The sequence below is a fragment of the Entelurus aequoreus genome, linkage group LG15 (assembly GCF_033978785.1).
Source record: "Entelurus aequoreus isolate RoL-2023_Sb linkage group LG15, RoL_Eaeq_v1.1, whole genome shotgun sequence".
NCBI classification, from domain to species: Eukaryota; Metazoa; Chordata; class Actinopteri; order Syngnathiformes; family Syngnathidae; genus Entelurus; species Entelurus aequoreus.
Window position 1 is genome coordinate 4636599 of NC_084745.1, and position 27112 is coordinate 4663710.

Genomic DNA, 27112 nt, shown 5'->3' on the forward strand with positions numbered 1-27112 from the left:
TGACATGAGGTCACAACTGAGGGGGTGTGGCTACAGGATAGAGTTGTCAAATGTTACATTGAGTTCTTTGCATGCATGTTGTATCATTTTACATTACAATGATGATGATGTTAGTGAAGGAAGCTATAAACACTGTGGTACATTACAAGGGACATGTACGTGTCAAAAAGACAGCCAGAGGTTGGTAGGTGAGAATAAATCTGAAGGTCAAATATAGTGTTAAATGCACCCAATTGCAGGAAATGTAATCTTCATTTTCTACATTTTCTCTCGGAGTTTGTGCGGCAGCACTTTGTGCCGATAGAAGTTTTCCGGGTGCTCACATGCCGTAATGTTGGCCTGTTGAATGGGAATTCATTGTGCCGATAATTGTTTTTGTGTCCATCAATCAGTCTGAGGAGTAATTGTTTGATATTTCTTTATTTAAGCAGTTATCCATCATCACCTCTGAGTGTCTCCTTAGTGTGTAGAAATGTGTATGACAGCCATAAAGTTGGCAGAAGCCAACACACATTTCCAGCTTCTTTTTAAAAAATCCAGCCAAATGCACCATTTTTTTCTGCACTGTAAAGTACACATTTGAATGATTGATAAAAGTCTAAAGATAAAACTGTTTTGTATGAGATACAAAAGAATAGAATGTACTACAAACAACTATTGCATTTTGATGAAGTCATGTCTTACTTTGGTGGACTTCTCCATCGTGTAACAATAGCCATTGTTGTTGTTGTTGTTGTTTACGTTGCACACGGATGTCTTTGACAGCAAGTGACATGTATGTCTGTGTACTTTGAGGAATAAAAAGCTCAATCGTGCATTTTGTTGAGTCAGGAGACAAACCAAAATGAAACACTTGGGGCACACCATTGGCAGCTTCTCCATATTTTCATGAATAAATGTTTGCCTTTTAATGTCTTGGCTGGTTCACAGACTGACCGTCAGATCGCTCTAATGGTTTGAGGGCAGGGTTCTGTCACTGGGGGATGTTTTGGGCTTGATCTTACAGGGTTCATTCTGCAATAATGACACCAACTAGCGGCGGGGAGGCTCGTAACTCCAGTTTATGCTGGCAATTTAAAGCACAAGAAGAAGCTAACATGTCAAAATACTTGTTACTTGTAAATGGAGGTACCACTGTATTGCTGTGGGCCTCACCCCCATCTCACACTTCTCTTTTGGGACATTTAAAACCACAAAGAAGCAACAAAAGATAGTTATTTGTTATTCCTCAACATATTTGTTTTGCTTTTCCTGTTTGACTCACTCACTTTTTGCATGATGATTCCTCTCTTAGTGTACATTACAATGACACAGCCCTCCTCCCCAACATAATGCTACTAATCAAATGCAGTCCTGTAGGAAACACAGTTTTTTTTTTAACTTCAGCCCACTCAAGTCAACAAATGAACTATGTTAGCGGCTTCAGTGTAATTTGTTTCTGTGTTCCTGACCCATCAGGAATGTAACAGCACGCAGCCAGGTGGACTTTAAAGTCTGGAGTCACCGCACCCTGAAAGCAGATGCCCTGCTTGGCAAAGCCACACTGGACCTGATGCAAGCCTTGGAGCAGCATGAAAGGAAATGTAGGAATACAAGTTACCTTCCAAGTCCACTTTTAGTCTGAATTGGGATCTTATATCGAAGCTCATTCTCAGCTCAGTCATACAGCACACAGAACATTGGAGGACATCAAATACTCTTGCAAGGTTTTGTGCAGCCGATTCCGATCATTCCTGAGTAGGGATGATGTTTGATAAGAAATTATCGAGTTCGAGCCTATTATCGAATCCTCTTATCGAACCGATTCCTTATCGATTCTCTTATGGAGTCCAGATAGGTTGTTGTATATGGAAAAAAACACACAATATTTGGTTTAACAAAAGCTCACTTTTATTATATAATAAAAAAATAAAATCTAATAAATAAATAAATATTAACTGTTACCCACCTAAAAAATAAAATAAAATAAATAAATATTGACTGTTGTTACCCAAAGTATATTAAGTGGGATTTTTCAGAGAAACAAATATATACAGTAACACAAAAACAAGCTGTCTCTGTGATCACTATAGGTGTATAAATAATAATATAGTGTTAAATAAAATCAGTCCCTTGGGCACAAAACTGAAAATTATACAGCTCTCCAAAAAGTGCACTTCTGCTGCTATTTGACATAACTGTTTGTTATGATGCTTTGACATTTTTGCACTTTATTTCTTTATTGAAAGAAAATTCTATGAAGAGAAAAGTTGTTTGCAAATGTGGTTACAATGCTAAAAAATGAAAAGTTAAAGCTAAAAAAAGAAATACACTTTATTGAGTTAACATTATTTCTTTATGGGGGAAAAATGTTATGAGCTAGAGAATATAACAACTACACTACCCAGCATACAACGGGAGTGACGAGCATGCGCGGTAGCCCCGAAAAGTGTTGCATGTTGCCACGCTGTGAAAGTAAACGTCAAGAACTCAGCCAACACGCCTCGTCTGCATTATTTATAATTAGACAGACAACACATCTACAGTGTGATTTTGTAACGTTTACAAGGAAAGAAAACCAAAAGTTAAAAAAGGGAGATATGTTGTATATATATGTATGTGCTGCGGTTGTTTTAAGAAGGTTGCGACAGCTGCCGTAAAGGAGGTGCGTTGCTAGCCTGGTTGCTATGTTTCCGGTTGGCCGTAAAAGTGTTGGTCATGTGTTTGTACCCTGCTAAAATCTCTCAGTAAAGTTATTCGATGGATTATAGCTTTTGTTTTGAACTTTATTACACCTTGGAGCGCTTTTTCCCGTCCATTGTTTTCCTGCTTTCGCTATCTGCGCCTAATGACTGAGCTACGTGACGTCATTTCTTGCGATGTCCCACGGAGCATTTCTGGTCGGGACGGGATTCGAATAAAGAATCAACTCTTTTCCTTTACTATAGTGGTCTCGATAACGGGTACCGGTTCTCAAAAAGGGATTCGAGTCCGAGGACTCGGTTCTTTTCTTATCAAACAACCGGGAAAACCGGTTTCGAGTATCATCCCTATTCCTGAGTGAAATAGGCCGATAATTACTTGTCTTATCTGTAAGTTGTTCAATGTATTTATGGTGAGTGCTAAAAAAATATCGACACAATTTTGGAACTAATTTCTTATTCTCTTTTGTTACAATTGTACCAGTGAAACAGTCAAAGTACACAAAAAATACAACACACCCCACTTTTAAATCGTTGTATTTTTGCCCTCAAAGAGCTCCTGTTTGTTGAGGTTGTAAACAATTACAAAATATTTTGAGAAGGTAAGAATCTTGACCTCATCACTCTTTAGCGCATCATGTACTGAGACTGCTTGGTATCGACACCACCACTTTATGGATGGATCTGCCCTCTCCTTACATCAGTGCTGACACCAACAGTTGCTATTAGATCATCCGCTCTCTAGAGTCGTAGTCATCTACTAGTTAATTAACCGTTATTACCTGCTTACTTTCTGCAGTTCCATCTACATTTCATAAACTCACCACTTATTTCTTAGTGTTGTTTAAAGCTAGTTTGTGGTTAGCTTAACTATTAGCATGCTTGCTATCGGTGTGTAACATGTTTAGCCTCTTCCTCCAGTGTTAATAATAATTACGATACTAAGAAATGCCGTTTATTTCCCATCATGGAGGTGACTATTATCAGTTTAGGGGGGCGGCTCCACACAGTGTATGGAGACACATAATTAGCTCCTAGCTGCTTGTTGAATAAATACAGTAAATACCTCCTTGTCATCCCAGATCTCCTTGTAACAACACAATCATTGACCCCTTTAGCATTCATGAGCGTCACTAATCTCTATTTTTAATTAGGGTCGTGATGTCAAGCAGTTGGGAAGAAATGGGTGACTAATATTGGTGGTTGTTTTATCCTCTCTCATATGAAGCCTACTTGGATGAGAGGTGAAATGAACGATGGATTGAATGCCCTGAGAATACAATGACCTGGATGAACGACAACGTCAATGGCGCTCCTCTGAGCTTTTTATGATGTTCTGTCGGGTTCAAACACCGAACTATCTATTACACAAGACAAGAAGAAGGAATCAGGCAGAAACAGAGTTGAATTTTACTCATGAGGAAAGACGTATTGGGCTATACACTCAGTTACAGTTCCACCCTACGCTCTAAGGTACAGCCCACGTGCTCCTCTATTTATTCGGGAGGTCCCTAGTTAACATCACTGAGGCTGCTTCTGAAGAGAGGGGTAATGCAAGCAGCCCCAGTAGACACAATACATGATTATTCAGAATGGAAATGTGCTGACACTCGTGATTTCGCCCTGTCTCTGTTTTGTCTGCGTTGAGGTACTCGATGTCCGTCCTTGGCTGTCAGCAGGCAGGGTCTGGATATAAACTGCTGACACGAGACAACTCGCACAGCAAGATTACAAGTTGTGCCTTTGCACAGATAGAAAAGTACAACTTCAGCACAATTGATAATAACTACAGCAACAGCCTTTAAGCATAAGTGTTGTGTGATAACTTATACATAATTATTCTAACATGTTCATTTTCACTTACACGGTGATTACTTTTTTTCGTTGGCACATTGCTGTTAGGGGAACAAAATGAAGTGTAAAAAGTCAACTAAAAAGCAACCTTACTGTATTTTCTGCAGTGTAGCTGTTGCCATCCAAGCAGATACTGTATCCTTTCGCCACACATGCTTTAAATAGTTTTCCAGCAAATCTCAACAGACTAAAATTACGGTTTTAATTAATTTTGAGTGCGCGTTCATAATGTCATAACTTGGAAAGGTCTTAAACCGAGGACCACCTGTGTACAAACACAATGTGACCTTACCTTAATTACACTAAATATTGCTTCTTATATCAGTGTTTCCCATAAACTGCCAAGACACCTGTGGCGGTATGGGCGTGGTCACCATGACATCATCGAGTAATTTGCATAATTTACTACAATGATATGATTTTCTCTAAAAAGGCTCATAAAATGTATACTTACTAATTAATAATAACAGTTTTGTTTTAAACGTCCATCCATCCATCCATTTTACAATATAATTACAACACTTTAAGTACATATTTATATACAGATTTGAACAATAAGTTATTCACTGAAATATATTTATTAATTGTGGTTCTTACAAAAAATATATCTTATAAAATATAAAAGTTAAATGTCTATTAAAGCTCTGCCCCTTTAATTAGTGCATACTAAATAATTTAACTTCAGCCTACTACTACAACCATATTATTTACCAGCAACATAATAATTTCTCTCTTTCTATCCCCTCCTGCTCCGGCCCGGCTGCACCAAATGATAATATAAATACATTTAATAAAGTCAAATACAAATAAGGCAACAAGAGAAGTATCCTACAGCCGATATGGGCATCTACATCAACTATATGATTTGACTGAGAAGCTGGACAGGACAAAAAAAAAAAAAAGCCGAAAAATCTATTTGTGGCGGACGTAATTCTTTCGTGGCGGGCCGCCACAAATAAATGAATGTGTGGGAAACACTGTATATTATATTCTCAACACATTTTCTTTCCCCCCCAGTGGAGAATGTGAAAGAGGTGCTGAAGCTGAGTGTGACTCACAAGGGAGTTGTGGTGCCTGCAGGAGAACTTACAGTCTACTTGGATGGACTTACCGACAGTGACCAACATGAATTGGCACCACTGACCAATGGAAATGCAGAAAATGGCACCAGTAAGTTCAATGTTCAGTTAAATTTGTTAATAAGATGTGCAAAGTGGGCTATTTCTCAAACAATATAACACTTTTCAACTGGGAAAGAGCAAATAGCAACTATTTTGGAGAAGGTAGAAAGCCCAAAAAAGTGTGAAAGGGGGTTGAATCCATAATTGGCGGATGATAATATTAATTAGGAGTCCACGATAAATATTGGACCGATAATTAGTAGAATGTAGTCACATGAATACATTTGATATATAAAAAAATAGCTCCGATAAACAATTTTTAAAAAAACATTGAGGCGAGATGACCTATACTGAGGGCTCCTGTTGTGAGGTCCTGGTAAACAAACAGTCATGTGGGACATCTTCAATGTTTCAGAGGAAGACGTTCACTTACTATTTGCAGCAAATGTTTTGCAAACATGCCACGAGAAAGGAAAAAACATTCAACTTCAACACATCGAATCCCATCAACCACCATAAAGCCTAAAAGACGCAAAGAAAGGACAGGGGCTTGTTCCTATGGCCGCAACATTTGCAAAGTGCTAAAGTCTGCCAGCTACGACCCGAGTGCTGAAGCCATCTGACATGGAAGTGGTGGTGCTGGACAACATCCTTAAATGTACTGGCTTTTGTTAGGACAAATCTGCAGGTACAGTTTGTCAAATCCTTGGAGTCTTTTTTTTTTTTTTTTTACCTCCAAGTGTGCACAAACTACAGTTGAATCTAAATGTTAAACAAGAATGCGTATAAATAAGGTGTTAGTCTTAAAACGCAGGAAGTTATCTGCTTGAAATAAAATAGTGCACCCCTAAAAACAGTATTGGGGATGATGATGATTGATTTTATATCAAACATTTAAAGGCCTACTGAAATGACATTTTTTTATTTAAACGGGGATAGCAGATGTATTCTATGTGTCATACTTGATCATTTCGCGATATTGCCATATTTTTGCTAAAAGGATGTAGTAGAGAACAACGACGATAAAGATCGCAACTTTTGGTATCTGAATAAAAAAAAGGCTTGCCCCTACCGGAAGTAGTGTGACGTAGTCAGTTGTACATTTCCGCAAAGTTCCCTATTGTTTACAGTGATGGCGGCCAGAAGTGAGAGCGATTCGGACCGAGAAAGCGACCATTTCCCCATTAATTTGAGCGAGGATGAAAGATTTGTGGATGAGGAAAGTGCAAGTGAAGGACTAGTGGGGTGTGGAAGCGATTCAGATAGGGAAGATGCTGTGAGAGGCGGATGGGACCTGATATTCAGCTGGGAATGACTACAACAGTAAATAAACACAAGACATATATATACTCTATTAGCCACAACGCAACCAGCCCAAAGGACCGTTCACCTAACCCAAGGTTCATGAAGCTTATATATTTACCCAAAGTTATGTACGTGACACGCACATACGGGCAAGCGATCAAATGTTTGGAAGCGCGCGGATGGGACCTGATATTCAGCTGGGAATGACTACAACAGTAAATAAACACAAGACATATATATACTCTATTAGCCACAACACAACCAGGCTTATATTTAATATGCCACAAATTAATCCCGCATAAAAACACCTAGGTGTTTGTTATGCTAGCTCCTAGCTCCCGTCCATATAACCCGCCAATACAATTCAAACACCTGCACAACACACACAATCACTCAGCCCAAAGGACCGTTCACCTAACCCAAGGTTCATAAAGCTTATATATTTACCCAAAGTTACGTACGTGACACGCACGTACGGGCAAGCGATCAAATGTTTGGAAGCGCAGCTGCGTACTCGCGGTACCGCGTCTGCGTCTGTGTATCCAAATCAAAGTAATCCTGGTAAGAGTCTGTGTTGTCCCAGTTCTCTACAGGCGTCTGTGTATCGAAGTCAAAGTCCTCCTGGTAAGAGTCTCTGTTGTCCGAGTTCTTCGGTCTTGACTGCATCTTTCGGGAATGTAAACAATGAAACACCGACTGTGTTGTGTTGCTGACTTCCCTCGCAAAATACTCCGCTTCGCACCGACAACTTTCTTCTTTGCTTGCTCAGCTTCTTTCTCCATAATGCAATGAACAAATTGCAACAGATTCACCGACACAGATGTCCAGAATACTGTGGAATAATGAGATGAAAACAGAGCTACTTTGTATTGGCTTCAATGGGGGATCCATACCTCTGTTTCACTGGCTACGTCACGCGCATATGTCATCATCCAAAGGAGTTTTCAACCGGAAGTTTAGCGGGAAATTTTAAATTGCACTTTATAAGTTAACCCGGCCGTATTGACATGTGTTGCAATGTTAAGATTTCATCATTGATATATAAACTATCAGACTGCGTGGTCGCTAGTAGTGGCTTTCAGTAGGCCTTTAAAAATACCCAAAGCACTTGACAGGGAACAGTCATGTTTCATTCTCTCTATCTAATGTATGCTAATATGCAATTGTTCTTCTCCACTCCTCCAGAAGTCCAACAGAATGGTGATGCCATCCATGGAAATGGACAATCTTCTTCAAGTGTTGCCAATTGGTAAAATTAACTCTCTAAATCTCTCCAAACTATTTGGGATTATTCTTTCCCAAAGGAAACTCTTTAATACATAGTATTCGTTTTACTTTTAGTTTTTTAGCCGTTTGGACTCAACGTTTTTGAATGCATTCAGCTAAGCAGACTTAACATTGGAAAGCTAACTCAAAGTAAATTTTTTTGGTGGATTCAGTTTGTCAACAAACCTGCCTAAGTCAACCAATGTACCAGTAAGTTCTGCTACACTGGGTTCTTCTCACAGTACCTAAAGGCTCCTGCTTAAAGTGACTGTTGGTGAGAAATGTTTCCAACCAAGAAAATACAGCAAAAACACCGTTGGCCAGCTTATGTTCCCTCTAGTGGTTTGACAGATCAAATATATGTTTCACAATGACTAGTTATATTGAATAATATTTAACTTAGGCTTGTTACTTAGCACTGTCTGGTGCACACGAGGGAGTGCATGCACCTACACAAATGCAGTCCAAGAGAAGCAGGCAACAATTTTAAGTCTTGTTGTTGTTGCAATGGTCGCAAACATTAGAAAATTCCTGAATACATTTTGATGGGGCTGCTATATGTTGTGAACCTCCGGCCCGTGTTGCTCGAAAAGCGGCTTGCTGCCTTTCAGGCAGTTGTTTTAAAGACAAATGCAAAATTAGCTAAAAAAAAAAAAAAAGTTTACATGCTGAGGTTAGCATAATATTTCTCCGATGTTACCATGTTTTTAAAAAAAATTCATCAAAATATCACTTTCGCACATCTTTAAAGAAATATAATTAAAATAGGATCTTAGCTATAATGTTAACATAAAACGTTCTAATGCATGTGATGTGAATTATATTTATATAGCGCTTTTCTCTAGTGACTCAAAGCGCTTTACATAGTGAAAGCCAATATCTTAAGTTACATAGAAAGCAGTGTGGGTGGCACTGGGAGCAGGTGGGTAAAGTGTCTTGCCCAAGGACACAACGGCAGTGACTAGGATGGCGGAAGCGGGAATTGAACCTGGAAACCTCAAGTTGCTGGCACGGCCACTTTACCAACCGAGCTATGCCACATGCTAATGGTCAGTCCGTAATGTTTGGCCCTGACCTTAGCCAAGTGTGACTCATCACCAACCAATCATCATGGATGTTCTCATCCAGCTCATTGGATTTTATACATATTTGTTTGGCCTGGATTCACACTACATTTCTCTCTTTGTAGCTTTGATGGAAGCTACTTTGCCACATGGCTATAAAAGTAGCTAAGCTACAGGAAAAGCTACTCGTTAAAAACATAGCTAAGCTACTGCAAAATGTAGTTAAACTACGTAGCTTTCCCTTGTGGATCTATAAAGTTTGTTGAAGTCTAAGTCTAGCTTGCTACTGCCCATCACTGGTGTCACGTACGCTTGTAGTTTGGCATTATGTTGTAAAAGATGGGCAGGATTGAATGTTTACAACAATTTGCGCCCTCTACTGTAACTGTTGCAAGAGGTCCTATCTGTGACAAAGTGCTCATTCTGTGTGGACATGTGTTGTAGTATTGGTAACCTTATCTTTACTGCGTGCATATTTTGCAAAAGTGGATTGGTGATTATGTCAAAATTAGGGATGTCCGATAATGGCTTTTTGCTGATATCCGATATGCCGATATTGTCCAACTCTTTAATTACCGATACCGATATCAACCGATACCGATATATGCAGTCGTGGAATTAACACATTATTATGCCTAATTTGGACAACCAGGTATGGTGAAGATAAGGTACTTTTTAGAAAAATGAATCAAATAAAATAAGATAAATAAATTAAAATCATTTTCTTGAATAAAAAAGAAAGTAAAACAATATAAAAACAGTTACATAGAAACTAGTAATGAATGAAAATTTGTAAAATTAACTGTTAAAGGTTAGTACTATTAGTGGAGCAGCAGCACACACAATCATGTGTGCTTACGGACTGTATCCCTTGCAGACTGTATTGATATATATTGATATATAATGTAGGAAGCAGAATATTAATTACAGAAAGAAACAACCCTTTTGTGTGAATGAGTGTAAATGGGGGAGGGAGGTTTTTTGGGTTGGTGCACTAATTGTAAGTGTATCTTGTGTTTTTTATGTGGATTTAATAAACCCGATACTGATAATAAAAAAACAGATACCGATAATTTCCGATATTACATTTTAACGCATTTATCGGCTGATAATATCGGCAGACCGATATTATCGGACATCTCTAGTCAAAATCAATAAAAAGAAAAGAAGAAGGGTGGTTCAGGCAACAAAAAAGGAGTTTCAGCATAGAAGCAAATATCCTTTATTATTTCGTAGTAGACTACAGCGATCCCTTTTTATTACTAACAAGATGCAGCCTTTTAAATTGTCAAATTCTTTATCTCTTCTCCTTTTTTCTCTGGCCAAAGTCGGTAATGTGCACAACCATCAACTCCAGAGTATTGATTTGAAAGGCTTTCCACTGTCAGTGTCGTAACAAAAGTGACTGAAGAAGAAGAGATGACATGGTGGTGATGAGGATTCATGTTTCCACCTCCAGCACAGTGAATGGGACGGACTCGGGCCTGCGCTCAGACTCCTGTTCACCGTCTAATGGAGGGGAAAGTCAGGTGCCTTCCATTTCCTGCAGCCCGTCCTCCGGTCCCGTCGTCAACGGCGACGTCACACACGACTCCAGCCACCCACCCTCAAACGCTGATGTAGCGAGTCGGACTGGTGAGTAGGTACTTCATTTGTTCAATACTGTACATCAAGTATATCATACACTTTTCATCTTGCTATTTAATAGCTTAAATATGTGCTATCTGTAGTAATCATTTGTATTTACTGAGTACACCACCGTGTGTACTTGATTATGAGAAAAAACCTAATTGTGACTTTTCTCTCTAAAATTGCAATTTAATTTGCCATTCTTATATTTTATACAAATAAATGCATACAACTGCAAAAATAGGGAGTGAAGGAAGACATGTTACTATTAGAGATGTCCGATAATATCGGCCGATATATGCGTTAAAATGTAATATCGGAAATTATCGGTATCGGTTTTTTTATTATCGGTATCGGTTTTTTTTTGTTTTTGTTTTTTTTTTGTTTTTTTTTATTAAATCAACATAAAAAACACAAGATACACTTACAATTAGTGCACCAACCCAAAAAACCTCCCTCCCCCATTTACACTCATTCACACAAAAGGGTTGTTTCTTTCTGTTATTAATATTCTGCTTCCTACATTATATATCAATTTATATCAATACAGTCTGCAAGGGATACAGTCCGTAAGCACACATGATTGTGCGTGCTGCTGCTCCACTAATAGTATCAATCAATCAATCAATCAATGTTTATTTATATAGCCCTAAATCACAAGTGTAGTAGTACTAACCTTTAACAGTTAATTTTACTACTTTTCATTCATTACTAGTTTCTATGTAACTGTTTTTATATTGTTGTACTTTCTTTTTTATTCAAGAAAATGTTTTTAATTTATTTATCTTATTTTACTAATTTTTTTAAAAAGTACCTTATCTTCACCATACCTGGTTGTCCAAATTAGGCATAATAATGTGTTAATTCCACGACTGCATATAACGGTTGATATCGGTATCGGTAATTAAAGAGTTGGACAATATCGGAATATCGGATATCGGCAAAAAGCCATTATCGGACATCCCTAGTTACTATAAGACTTAACATATTCTTGTCTCAAAGTGCCACACATTAAAAACAATGTACAATAATTTACTTTTATGTCTTTATGCAGACAGACTCAGAGCTTTTTTCTACGTCATGCTCTTTAAACATAAATAACCGATAAAAGCTATACAGTGTTTATAATGTAATCATAATATATAATAATAATGTAACCATTTAAAAAAGTATAACCTTTTATTTCTCATTACTGTAGAATTGTTGACCGTTGTACTGTAATTGGCAGGTAAAAAAAATAGACACAAAAAATTAAATTGACTAATTTTTCAAAGCAAAAATGTAACTTGAATAAATATTGAACATCTTAAAGTGCTTTATTTTTCCCCAGCTGGAAAAACTAGGTTGGACGTTGTCTTTTAGTTTGTTGCCATTATCCAATCCAATCCCATCCACTTTATTTGTATAGCACATTTAAACAACAAAAATGTTTACAAAGTACTGCACAACAATATTAAAAACAATATTCAAATATTATCCTTAGCTCCACCAATGACTGAATAAAAACAAAAAATGTATAAATATAAAAATAAATATGATTAAAAATGATTTTAAAGGGTAAAACCAATTAGAACAATAAATAGAAATCAAAATTTTAAAAACACAGAGGACCACACAACTCACGTAGTGTTAAAAGCCAGAGAATAAAAGTGGGTCTCAAGACGAGACTTAAAACACTCCACTGTGGGAGCAGTTGGAACATGGAGGGGCAGAGAGTTCCAGAGCTTAGGGCCGACCACAGAGAAGACCCTGTCTCCCCTGGTTTTTAAGTCTGTTCTTGGGCACCACGAGCTGGAGCTGGCTCTCGGACCTCAGAGCGCGCGGAGGAGTGTAAATTTGGATGAGGTCCGAGATATCATGAGGTGCCAGTCCATGCAGAGCTTTAAAAGCAAACCGCAAGATTTTAAAATCAATTCTAAAATGAACAGGGAGCCAGTGCAAAGTCTCAAGAATTGGGGTTATATGCTCGCGTTTCCTGGCCTGTTAAAAGTCGTGCTGCCGCGTTCTGGACTAACTGCAACCGGGAGAGAGCTTTTTGGCTAATGCTAGCATAAAGTGCATTGCAGTAGTCCAGGCCCCTTGAACTAAAAGCATGCACCACTTGTTCAAAAAGGTTAAAAGATACAAACGGTTTTACCTTTGCTAAAAGACGAAGATGATAAAAACATGATTTTAAAACGCCATTGACTTGTTTGTCAAGTTTAAAATTGCTGTCCATAGTGACGCCAAGGCTGGTGACTAGGCCATTGTTGCTCGTTCGTCCATGTTGATGGGCTCATATTGCCCATCTGATTTGAAGCTGAAATGTGACCATTGATTTCCTCCCCATTTTTGTTACATTGCGGAACTTGTCACTGGCGAGTCGCGAGGCTCCCTGTGGGTGCGGTCTCGCTGAGGCGCTCTACGCCCACCGAGACAAAGATTGTGGATGACTGAAAAGAGGGCTCACTGCGTTCAGTTAGTTCCTCTGTTAAACAAATGCGCTCAGGTGCTGAAAGTGATGCACCGAGGGAGATCTCCTGTTTATAGCCAGGAGGAAACGCGACGCTCAACATTTCTGATTGGCAAACATGTCTATCACTCAAATGCCGGGGCAAACAAAATAGGTCAGCGTCTTGTGGTCACATAATTGCACTAATGAATGTGGATGAATCGTGCAGGCGCAGTGTATCTTTCCGTGCTTCACACAAACAGCTTACTCTGACTTGGTCCATTCTAAGAGCAGACTTGAAATGGCCCAGGTGTGCCAAGAAAACTGGATTGCAATGAATTCTCTATTTATTGGATTACACAAACAAACTTTTGTAACATCAAGCATGAGCATTAGCATATTATTGTTGTCTTTTTGTGTACTTATGACATGTGTTCTGCAGTTAACGGAGAGACCTGTGACGCTGCCCGTGGGTCATCATGTGATACAACTCACTCAGAATACCAGGAGGACTGCACCCCAGACGCCCCCCAGCCGGACTCTGAGACGCCACCAGACGTCACATCTCAGCAGCAGTCGAGCCGCACACGGGCTGCATCCTCCTGTTCCGCAGTGAGGCCGACTGATGAGGCTGTGGCTGCGAGTGATGCCTCCTCCTCCCCAGCACAGGGTGGCACAACCTCAGCAACGTCCTCGTCTTTGTCCTCCCCCCCAGCAGTGGGAGACACAAATGTGTCTGCAGCCAGTGAGAGCAGCAGCAGCGCTGCTACTGATGGAGCCAAACCCAGACAACAGGTGCCTGCAGGCGGGGCCTCAGACCCTCTTCCACCTGGGTAAAAATAACATTCACACCTGAACAGGGGTCTTCATGATGACAATAGTAAAACATACAGAAGGATCTAAAAATAAACAGTAAATCCCTGAAATTTTTTTAATACTGCATTTACATACTGATTTTTTGTACAGTTTTAATACTGCATTTACATACTGATTTTTTTTTACACTTTTAATACTGCATATACATACTGATTTTTTGTACAGTTTTAATACTGCATTTACATACTGATTTTTTGTACAGTTTTAATACAGCATTTACATACTGATTTTTTGTACAGTTTTAATACTGCATTTACATACTGATTTTTTTGCACTTTTAATACTGCATTTACATACTGATTTTTTTACACTTTTAATACTGCATTTACATACTGATTTTTTTACACTTTTAATACTGCATTTACATACTGATTTTTTGTACAGTTTTAACACTGCATTTACATACTGATTTTTTTACACTTAATACTGCATTTACATACTGATTTTTTTGTACAGTTTTAATACTGCTTTTACATACTGATTTTTTTTTACAGTTTTAATACTGCATTTACATACTGATTTTTTTACAGTTTTAATACTGCATTGACATACTGATTTTTTTTTTTACAGTTTTAATACTGCATTTACATACCTTTTTTTACACTTAATACTGCATTTACATACCTTTTTTTTACACTTTTAATACTGCATTTACATACTGATTTTTTTACACTTTTAATACTGCATTTACATACTGATTTTTTTACACTTTTAACACTGCATTTACATACTGATTTTTTTGTACAGTTTTAATACTGCATTTACATACCTTTTTTTTTACACCTTTAATACTGCATTTACATACTGATTTTTTTACACTTAATACTGCATTTACATACCTTTTTTTTACACTTTTAATACTGCATTTACATACTGATTTTTTTACACTTAATACTGCATTTACATACTGTTTTTTTTTACAGTTTTAATACTGCATTTATATACTGATTTTTTTACAGTTTTAATACTGCATTTACATACTGATTTTTTTACAGTTTTAATACTGCATTTACATACTGATTGTGTTAGTTTTAATACTGCATTTACATACTGATTTTTTTACACTTTTAATACTGCATTTACATACTGATTTTTTTACACTTTTAATACTGCATTTACATACTGATTTTTTTACACTTAACACTGCATTTACATACTGTTTTTTTTACACTTAATACTGCATTTACATACTGATTTTATTTACAGTTTTAACACTGCAATTACATACTGATTTTTTGTACAGTTTTAATACTGCATTTACATACTGATTTTTTTACACTTAATACTGCATTTACATACTGATTTTTTTGTACAGTTTTAATACTGCTTTTACAAACTGATTTTTTTACAGTTTTAATACTGCATTTACATACTGATTTTTTTACAGTTTTAATACTGCATTGACATACTGATTTTTTTTTACAGTTTTAATACTGCATTTACATACTGATTTTTTTACACTTAATACTGCATTTACATACTGATTTTTTTTACAGTTTTAATACTGCATTTACATGCTGATTTTTTTTGTACAGTTTTAATACTGCATTTACATACCTTTTTTTACACTTTTAATACTGCATTTACATACTGATTTTTTTTACACTTAATACTGCATTTACATACTGATTTTTTACAGTTTTAATACTGCATTTATATACTGATTTTTTTACAGTTTTAATACTGCATTTATATACTGATTGTGTTAGTTTTAATACTGCATTTACATACTGATTTTTTTACACTTTTAATACTGCATTTACATACTGATTTTATTTACAGTTTTAACACTGCAATTACATACTGATTTTTTTGTACAGTTTTAATACTGCATTTACATACTGATTTTTTTACACTTAATACTGCATTTACATACTGATTTTTTTGTACAGTTTTAATACTGCTTTTACATACTGATTTTTTTACAGTTTTAATACTGCATTGACATACTGTTTTTTTTTTACAGTTTTAATACTGCATTTACATACCTTTTTTTTACACTTTTAATACTGCATTTACATACTGATATTTTTACACTTTTAATACTGCATTTACATACTGATTTTTTTACACTTTTAATACTGCATTTACATACCTTGTTTTTTACACTTTTAATACTGCATTTACATACTGATTTTTTTGTACAGTTTTAATACTGCATTTACATTTTTTTTTACACTTTTAATACTGCATTTACATACTGATTTTTTTACAGTTTTAATACAGCCCTTATATACTGATTTTTTTACAGTTTTAATACTGCATTTACATACTGATTTTTTTACACTTGTAATACTGCATTTACATACTGATTGTGTTAGTTTTAATACTGCATCTCCATACTGATTTTTTTACACTTTTAATACTGCATTTACATACTGATTTTTTTTACAGTTTTAATACTGCATTTACATACTGATTTTTTTTAGTTTTAATACTGCTTTTACATACAGATTTTTTTACACTTTTAATACTGCATTTACATACAAATTTTTTTACACTTTTAATACTGCATTTACATACTGATTTTTTTTTACAGTTTTAATACTGCATTTACATACTGATTTTTTTTTGTTTTAATACTGCATTTACATACTGATTTTTTTACACTTTTAATACTGCATTTACATACAAATTTTTTTACAGTTTTAATACTGCATTTACATACTGATTTTTTTTTACAGTTTTAATACAGCATTTACATACTGATTTTTTTTACAGTTTTAATACTGCATTTACATACTGATTTTTTTAAAATTTTAATACGGCATTTGCATACACATTTTTTATGAGATAATCTGGCATTTTACACTTTCAATTTCCCCCAAAAAGGCTGTTACAGAAACATTTTAGAATGTCGGCCTGATGATAGCCATAGTGCGGTCGTGATGCTTTCATCACCTCTTACTGGTCTGAAAATGAAGTAGAGGTAGAAAAGCGCTAAACAAGTACAACCCATTTACCATTTACCATTTAGTTTGAGAAGACAAGCCCCACAAATAGCGGTGTTGAAAAATATATATCCAACCAGGTGACATTATGTAAGACATTATGTAAGTCAGAAAGAAGAAAGAAATCATGCATATTTTCACCAAATAAGGTTGCATGTTTGAACAGTAACACTGTTTTGCTATCTTGTTGTTTGCATGACAGATTGATGATACTGTTGTGCTCCTAAGGTGGGAGCAGAGGAAAGACCCACATGGGCGAACATACTATGTAGACCACAACACCAGGACTACTACCTGGGAAAGACCACAGCCTCTGCCACCAGGGTGAGTCTGCATCTTTTTGTTGCCTCCTTTTGGCCTCAGCCAGGTTTTTACATTTCTCATTGAATTGCATCAATGTCCACACATGTGAACTCATATTCAGGTTATACAACATCAGCAAGGAACACATGTAGTGAAAGAAATGATGCACTGATTCTAAGTCCCTCTCCCCATTAGATGGGAGCGTCGAGTGGATGACCGGGGCAGGATCTACTACGTGGACCACAACACACGCACCACCACGTGGCAGCGCCCCACTATGGAGTCGGTCCGAAATTTTGAGCAGTGGCAAAGTCAGCGCAGCCAGCTGCAGGGAGCTATGCAGCAGTTTAACCAGAGATACCTCTATTCTGTAAGACGATCTTCTTTTGTCTCCATACATTTTCTATAGTTCCAGCTTTTATTGAATCTGTCTACTCCATTTAAACAGAATTATTTGCAATGCAACTCTCAGAATATTGTGCCTGTGGACCACAATGTTACACACCTGCATTTCAACAGATTTAAACATACTGCATGTATAAAAAAAATATAAGGAGAGTTATTTCCTCTCTTTGTAACTGTATTGCAGGTTTATATATATATATATATATATATATATATATATATATATATATATATATATATACTACCGTTCAAAAGTTTGGGGTCACCCAAACAATTTAGTGGAATAGCCTTCATTTCTAAGAACAAGAATAGACTGTGGAGTTTCAGATGAAAGTTCTCTTTTTCTGGCCATTTTGAGCGTTTAATTCACCCCACAAATGTGATGCTCCAGAAACTCAATCTGCTCAAAGGAAGGTCAGTTTTGTAGCTTCTGTAACGAGCTAAACTGTTTTCAGATGTGTGAACATGATTGCACAAGGGTTTTCTAATCATCAATTAGCCTTCTGAGCCAATGAGCAAACACATTGTACCATTAGAACACTGGAGTGATAGTTGCTGGAAATGGGCCTCTATACACCTATGTAGATATTGCACCAAAAAGCAGACATTTGCAGCTAGAATAGTCATTTACCACATTAGCAATGTATAGAGTGTATTTCTTTCAAGTTAAGACTACTTTAAAGTTATCTTCATTGAAAAATAAGGATATTTTAATGTGACCCCAAACTTTTGAACGGTAGTGTGTGTGTGTATATATATATATATATATATATATATATATATATATATATATATATATATATATACATACACACACACATACATATATACATACATATATTTATATACATATATGTGTGTGTGTATATACTTGTATACATGTATGTATGTATGTGTATATATACAAGTGTATATACACATATATATATGTGTGTGTGTGTGTATACGTGTGTACATACATGTATGTGTGTGTATGTATACAAGTATATACATATATATGTATGTGTGTATATATATAGTGTGTGTGTATATATATATATATGATAAATATACATATACATGCACACAACAAAGACACATTCACACACAAATGCACGCACATATACTGCATATAGGTATGTGTGTGTGTGTGTGTATATATATGTCTGTATTTATTTTGTTACTGTACATGATGTCGGTTTTTGGCCCTCAACTAAAAAATTTTTTTTAGTCTGATTTGGCCCCCAAGTGAAAAAGTTTGGACACCCCCGGTTTAGATCCATCCATTCTCTACCGCTTGTCCCCCTCGAGGCAAGATAAATAGTTATGTATGTGTCACGTTGAACAGAAATGTGCATTGTAAAACAAGACTGATTATTGGTATTTAGAAGTATTCCAGAGCCCTCCTGTTACTTTTACACTTGAAATGATTTATTTTGGTACCTTCAGTAAACTACTTGCACTCAAACTTGCAAATTTACTGTCTGCAAGTTTATTTGGTTATCGTGTGAGCTTTGCAACGCTTCAAGTTTTTCATTCTCGCTGTGACGTCATCCACCCAAAGCATGATTATCCTAAATGTAAAGACCGCTAGAGGAACCAACCACAGAGTTAACGTTGACGGCAACATATACAATATTTCAATAATTGTGATGTTTCTAAACAGTCTATTTACACCTCTTATTTTCAGGCCTCAATGATGTCTGCTGAGAATGATCCTCTTGGCCCGCTACCTCCTGGTTGGGGTAAGTTCATGCTCTGTTTCTCAGTCTCGCTTCCATTGATACTGTGGTACTTTGGTTTTCATTAGCAGTACGTTCCAAAAGCTCCGACCAAGCAGAATCCTACAAAATCGAAGCAATTTTTTACCCGTGAGAAATACTGCAACTCTCACTAATGCATGACAGACACTCAAACATCAGGGGCCGTACTTATCAAGCTTCTTAGAATGACTCCTAAGAAGTCTGCTAAGAGTTGACTTAAGAGTAAATAAATTCTTCGCTGAAAGCTGCACTTAAAAGTTAGTTATCAAGCGTCTTACTCACACTTTCAGCGAAGTGTAGGACTGAATCTTAAGTGTCACACTCAGAGCTGAATTACGACATTACTATGTGCCGTAAACGCAATTTTAGGTGACGTCATTTCTGTGTCCATAGAAATGACCAATCACGGAAGGGAATCACTTGTCTAAGAATAAAGAAATATCTTAGAAATATTGAAGTGGACAATGGGAGTGTATATTTGGACAATAAACTACAAAATAATACAAAACAAACAAACAATATTGGCAATGAATCAAAAATAAATGTTTCCTTTTTGTTGCACCTTTCCTGCTTCCTGCTCCCAGACCGTAACAAAGAGGCAGGGGAGACACTTCTCCAGGATGTATGCTCGGGGCAACACCCTTCACTTTACCCGGCAGTGGGTCTCCACAGCGGACGACTTTAGAGTGAATGATGAGTCCGGCGATTAGTTGCAAATCTTGCTTTATTGATTGCTTGCACACAGCCAATCCAACACAAAACAAACTAGTCCCCGCTCGCACTCACAATACCGCTCCCTCTCTTCTCTCGCCCACACACTCACTGACGTCACTCACCTCACATGCTGTCACCTATTAAAGGGTCACACACACGCACATACGCTACTCTCATAACATTTTCTTTCCAATTCATTAATTAGGCAACTAATTTGACACTGGTGTGGGTGGCTCTATATATACTAGCCCACTGCAGCCACATGCAGAAATCAACAAGGAATCGAAAATTATTAAATCTGTGACAAAAATAATACCTGCTCTGTCTAAACGATACGGTTTGATCAGTTGCTCGTCATCAAACAAAGATGAACATTGGCGCACGTCTCTCTCGCCTCAGTGCCATCCCCTGCTGGCAACTCCTAACCACTTAAGACACCTCTGAAGGTCTCTTAAATATCGTGGAGAGTAGGAGTGATTCTTAGACTTAAGAACGTTGATAAAAAGCTTTTATTCTTAAGTTTGAGGGTAGGACTAAATTTCGCAAATTTTCAGGACTTAAGTGTAAAATGGCACTCTAAGAAGCTTGATAAGTACGGCCCCTGAACCGCAGAACATCCTTAGTTTTACCTGCATCAAACAGTAGAAAATACATGGATGTACATTTAACATCACTTTTTATTGAAGACTCTTGTTGGCAAAGACAGTGATGAGAGGAGCACCACCTTTAGTAGTATAGTAGCTACAAGTTTTGTCTTGAATTCAATAGTTTCTCACCTACTTTATCAAAGTGCTGGCACTTACAACTTGCATTCTATTTTGAGTTTGATTTTGCAGAGGTAGTCGATAAAAAAAAAAAAGCACAGAGCCTTAACTGTGTTAGTCAGTAATGATATCATAGAGGGTTAACTGAGTTAGGGGAGAAAGACTTGTGGGTGGGGAGTTATGAACACAGTTGGTCGTATGCAGTATATTAATAGCATCACCAGACTGAGTCACCAACCTGTAGGTGTCTTTGTTTGGGCACTTGATCCCACACAATCTTACACTGTACCATAACCAAAACTTCATCCAAAACTGGAGTACTTTTGGCAAAGGAGTGCGTACAAAACCGTGGTACCACTGTACATAGAAAACAGTCTTCCCTCTGTATGGTGCTACATTGGTTTGTTGGGGTTCTTCAACATGCGTCATCATTTATTCGCTATTGTTTGGAGATCAACTTGTCACATTTGTCTTATTTCACTGAACAATAACGAGCTGCCAAAGCAGGGACTTTTTTGGAATGTTGCCTATCATGGTCAATCCCTATGTGAGACAAGAACACATTTTTAAATTCATATGCATTTTATTATGTAGTATACAGCAAGTACGAGATGGCTAACAAGTAAGCTAAGGGGGGTCATCTATTCCGCCCATAAAGTCCTCTAAAAAGTGTCAATGATTCTCCATTCACATGTTGTGACCTATAAGTATTAGCGACATTGTTATTATAAGCGCTAATTCCGACTAACTACTTTTAAGTGGCGCCTTGATCACAGAGAGTTAACTGGCTTCTGCAGAAATTAAAATACTGAGCTGCTGCTTTGCCTCTGAGTTGGTGAAAGTTCATTTTAGGTTATAAATCATGCCTCTTATCTGGATAGTAGAAGGTTGTGGTCATAAACCGAGAAGTGACATTCAATTTAGAGACAATGGTCGTTTATATGGAGAATCAAATGTCAAACAAGTCTTGAGAGCAGACATTGTACAGTGCGTGTTTTGTTATGTTCAGTTTGTATTTCTTGTTGCTACATGATGCTTAGTGTTTCACGATAGTTCGATCTGCTGATCACCCAGCTTCTAAAACTTTTAACGCATCATCCTTATATTCAGGCCCTAAAATATGAAGTTCTGGATCATCATTTGTCCCAAAGTAGTCGTCGTTAGCTCTCATGAAGTCTGCCATTATAATAGTACTTGTTACTGTTAGCGAGCGTTGTGATGCACTCTGGGAAATTAATGCTCGCCATAATACCTAAAATGATCAAAATAGGTCAATATTACATTTTATAATTGTTACTACATGACATATATACTTACATCATGTATATATTACATGTTATTATGAATGTTACTACATGACATATATACTTACATCATGTATATATTACATGTTATTATGAATGTTACTACATGACATATATACTTACATCATGTATATATTACATGTTATTATGAATGTTACTACATGACATATATACTCACATCATGTATATATTACATGTTATTATGAATGTTACTACATGACATATATACTTACATCATGTATATATTACATGTTATTATGAATGTTACTACATGACATATATACTTACATCATGTATATATTACATTTTATGAATGTTACTACATGACATATATACTTACATCATGTATATATTTCATATTATGAATGTTACTACATGACATATATACTTACATCATTTATATATCACATGTTATTATGAAGGTTACATGACATATATACTTACATCATGTATATATTACATGTTATTATGAATGTTACTACATGACATATATACTTACATCATGTATATATCACATGTTATTATGAAGGTTACTACATGACATATATACTTACATCATGTATATATTACATGTTATTATGAATGTTACTACATGACATATATACTTACATCATGTATATATTACATGTTATTATGAATGTTACTACATGACATATATACTTACATCATGTATATATCACATGTTATTATGAAGGTTACATGACATATATACTTACATCATGTATATATTACATGTCATTATGAATGTTACTACATGACATATATACTTACATCATGTATATATTACATGTTATTATGAATGTTACTACATGACATATATACTTACATCATGTATATATTACATGTTATTATGAATGTTACTACATGACATATATACTTACATCATGTATATATTACATGTTATTATGAATGTTACTACATGACATATATACTTACATCATGTATATATTACATATTATGAATGTTACTACATGACATATATACTTACATCATGTATATATCACATGTTATTATGAAGGTTACATGACATATATACTTACATCATGTATATATTACATGTCATTATGAATGTTACTACATGACATATATACTTACATCATGTATATATTACATGTTATTATGAATGTTACTACATGACATATATACTTACATCATGTATATATTACATGTTATTATGAATGTTACTACATGACATATATACTTACATCATGTATATATTACATATTATGAATGTTACTACATGACATATATACTTACATCATGTATATATTACATATTATGAATGTTACTACATGACATATATACTTACATCATGTATATATTACATATTATGAATGTTACTACATGACATATATACTTACATCATGTATATATTACATATTAAGAATGTTACTACATGACATATGTACTTAAAACATTTATATTAAACGTTGATGGTGGTTTTTGGCGGAATAAATGGAATACAAGCCGTATATTACAAACTAGAATACATATAAATAAAAGCATGTCTCACATAGGGATTGACAATGATAGGCAACATTCCAAAAAAGTGCAGGTCCCCTTCAAGATAATTGTTATTTAAAAATATGTTTGAATCATTTCCAGAGAGGCGTGTGGACTCCAATGACAGAGTGTATTTTGTCAACCACAACACAAAGACAACTCAGTGGGAAGACCCCCGAACACAAGGGTGAGCTCAGACAAACGGATTATTCAGTGGAACTTCTAAAACACGACTAAATATACACATCAATAACAGAAGAATGTTATGTGTCAAGAAGGTCCAAACAATAATAAAACAATTCCTGAATGATTATTTTGTTTGATGGACAACTAAATATTCAGATTTATTAACACAATGTGTCATTGCAATATGCCTGACTATTCTATACATCTTCTGTTTCAGGCTACAGAATGAAGACCCTCTACCCGAGGGTTGGGAGATCCGCTACACGAGGGAGGGAGTTCGATACTTTGTCGATCACAACACCAGAACCACCACATTTAGTGACCCCCGCACTGGAAAGTCCTCTGTGTAAGAAACCTTTTGAGATCCTGTCTACAATGTTGGGACAGTTTGAGTCTTTTAGGGGAACATGTTTTCTAGCACCTCCTCTTTTAGCCCAGTGACCTTGGAACACATGTGAAAACATGCTGGATGATGTTTAGCAGGTGGATACCCCAGTTAGATAAATGTCCTCCGACATTACTAGTAGTAAATCATCATTTCAAAATAAACATTTGGGGCATTTCATGATAATGACACTCTAATGCAGTGGTTCTTAACCTTGTTGGAGGTACCCAACCCCACCAGTTTCATATGCGCATTCACCCAACCCTCCTTTTTTTTCCAAATTCAAGACAAAGTTATTATATGTTTTTGGTAACACCTTAGTATGGAGAACATATTCTAAGCAACAAAGACGTAATTTAGAGTTATTTGGTTAGGGCCAGGGTTAGAGGGTTAGGGTTATATAAGGCCATGCCGAATAAGGCATTAATAAGTACTTAATAATCAATCAATCAATCAATCAATGTTTATTTATATAGCCCTAAATCACAAGTGTCTCAAAGGGCTGTACAAGCCACAACGACATCCTCGGTACAGAGCCCACATACGGGCAAGGAAAACTCACCCCAGTGGGACGTCAATGTGAATGACTATGAGAAACCTTGGAGAGGACCGCATATGTGGGTAACCCCCCCCTCTAGGGGAGACCGAAAGCAATGGATGTCGAGTGGGTCTGACATAATATTGTGAAAGTCCAACACATCAGCGAAAGTCCAGTCCATGGTGGGGCCAGCAGGAACCATCCCGAGCGGAGACGGGTCAGCAGCGTAGAGATGTCCCCATCCGATGAACAGGCTAGCAGTCCACCCCGGAGCAGAGTAGAAAAGAAAAGAAAAGAAACGGCAGATCAACTGGTCTAAAAAGGGGGGGTCTATTTAAAGGCTAGAGTATACAAATGAGTTTTAAGATGAGACTTAAATGCTTCTACTGAGGTAGCATCTCTAACTTTTATCGGGAGGGCATTCCAGAGTATTGGAGCCCGAATAGAAAACGCTCTATAGCCCGCAGACTTTTTTTGGGCTCTGGGAATCAATAATAAGCCGGAGTTCTTTGAACGCAGATTTCTTGCCGGGACATATGGTACAATACAATCGGCAAGATAGGCAGGAGCTAAACCATGTAGTATTTTATACGTAAGTAGTAAAACCTTAAAGTCGCATCTTAAGTGCACAGGAAGCCAGTGCAAGTGAGCCAGTATAGGCGTAATATGATCAAACTTTCTTGTTTTTGTCAAAAGTCTAGCAGCCGCATTTTGTACCATCTGTAATCTTTTAATGCTAGACATAGGGAGGCCCGAAAATAAAACGTTACAGTAATCGAGACGAGATGTAACGAACGCATGAATAATGATCTCATCATCGCTTGTGGACAAAATGGAACGAATTTTAGCGATATTACGGAGATGAAAGAAGGCCGTTTTAGTAACACTCTTAATGTGTGACTCAAACGAGAGAGTTGGGTGGAAGATAATACCCAGATTCTTTACCGAGTCGCCTCGTTTAATTGTTTGGTTGTCAAATGTTAAGGTGGTATTATTAAATAGATGTCGGTGTTGAGCAGGACAGATAATCAGCATTTCCGTTTTCTTAGCGTTGAGTTGCAAAAAGTTAGCGGACATCCATTGTTTAATTTCATTAAGACACGCCTCCAGCTGACTACAATCCGGCGTGTTGGTCAGCTTTAGGGGCATGTAGAGTTGAGTGTCATCAGCATAACAGTGAAAGCTAACACCGTATTTGCGTATGATGTCACCTAGCGGCAGCATGTAAATACTAAAGAGTGCAGGGCCAAGAAGCGAACCCTGGGGAACTCTGCACGTTACCTTAACATAGTCCGAGGTCACATTGTTATGGGAGACGCACTGCATCCTGTCAGTAAGATAAGAGTTAAACCAAGACAAGGCTAAGTCTGACATCCCAATACGCGTTTTGATACGCTCTAATAAAATATTATGATCAACAGTATCGAAAGCGGCGCTAAGATCAAGAAGCAGCAACATAGATGAAGCATCAGAATCCATCGTTAGCAATAGATCATTAGTCATTTTTGTGAGGGCTGTCTCCGTAGAGTGATTTGCCCTGAAACCGGATTGAAAAGGTTCACAGAGATTGTTAGACGCTAAGTGTTCATTTAGCTGCTGTGCGACAATTTTTTTGAGAATTTTCGAGATAAACGGAAGGTGGGACACCGGCCGGTAGTTCACCATGAGGTCAGGATCGAGGTTAGGTCTTTTGAGTAGAGGATGAATAACTGCTTTTTTGAATGGTAGGGGAACAGTACCAGAGGAAAGTGATACGTTTATAATATTTAATGATGACTAGTTAAGAGCCAATATGTTACTAATTTGCATGTTAATAAGCAACCAATTAATGGTGAATATGTTCCCCATACTAAAGTGTTACCATGTTTTTTTACTGGTGCACAAAACGAAGCGTGCATGAACATCACCTTGTTCAAACAACAAAACCAACACAGTGCATAAACTCACAACAAATGACACACCTGCAAATCAGTCTGACTTCTGCTGTTGCCGTATCCGTAATACGCCGATAGGGAGAAGTTTTTATTTACACGATGAGTCGGGTGTGTCTTGACCTCCGCCGAACCCCTGAGCCCGACTCACCGAACCCC

At 36.7% G+C, this 27112-nt stretch overlaps 1 protein-coding gene across 3 annotated transcripts in view; it reads left to right on the forward strand.

Annotated features, from left to right (window-relative positions):
• LOC133629706 (NEDD4-like E3 ubiquitin-protein ligase WWP1) overlaps positions 1 to 27112 on the forward strand; it is a 56520-nt gene that overhangs the window by 16524 nt on the left and 12884 nt on the right. For all 3 annotated transcript variants that reach the window (XM_062020618.1, XM_062020619.1, XM_062020620.1), the window contains 10 exons: positions 1459 to 1583; positions 5553 to 5705; positions 8147 to 8210; positions 10751 to 10926; positions 13794 to 14184; positions 17407 to 17502; positions 17677 to 17851; positions 19556 to 19610; positions 24016 to 24100; positions 24317 to 24445. In XM_062020618.1, the coding sequence (XP_061876602.1) occupies positions 1459 to 1583; positions 5553 to 5705; positions 8147 to 8210; positions 10751 to 10926; positions 13794 to 14184; positions 17407 to 17502; positions 17677 to 17851; positions 19556 to 19610; positions 24016 to 24100; positions 24317 to 24445 (1449 nt within the window). The remainder of the gene's footprint in view (positions 1 to 1458; positions 1584 to 5552; positions 5706 to 8146; positions 8211 to 10750; positions 10927 to 13793; positions 14185 to 17406; positions 17503 to 17676; positions 17852 to 19555; positions 19611 to 24015; positions 24101 to 24316; positions 24446 to 27112) is intronic.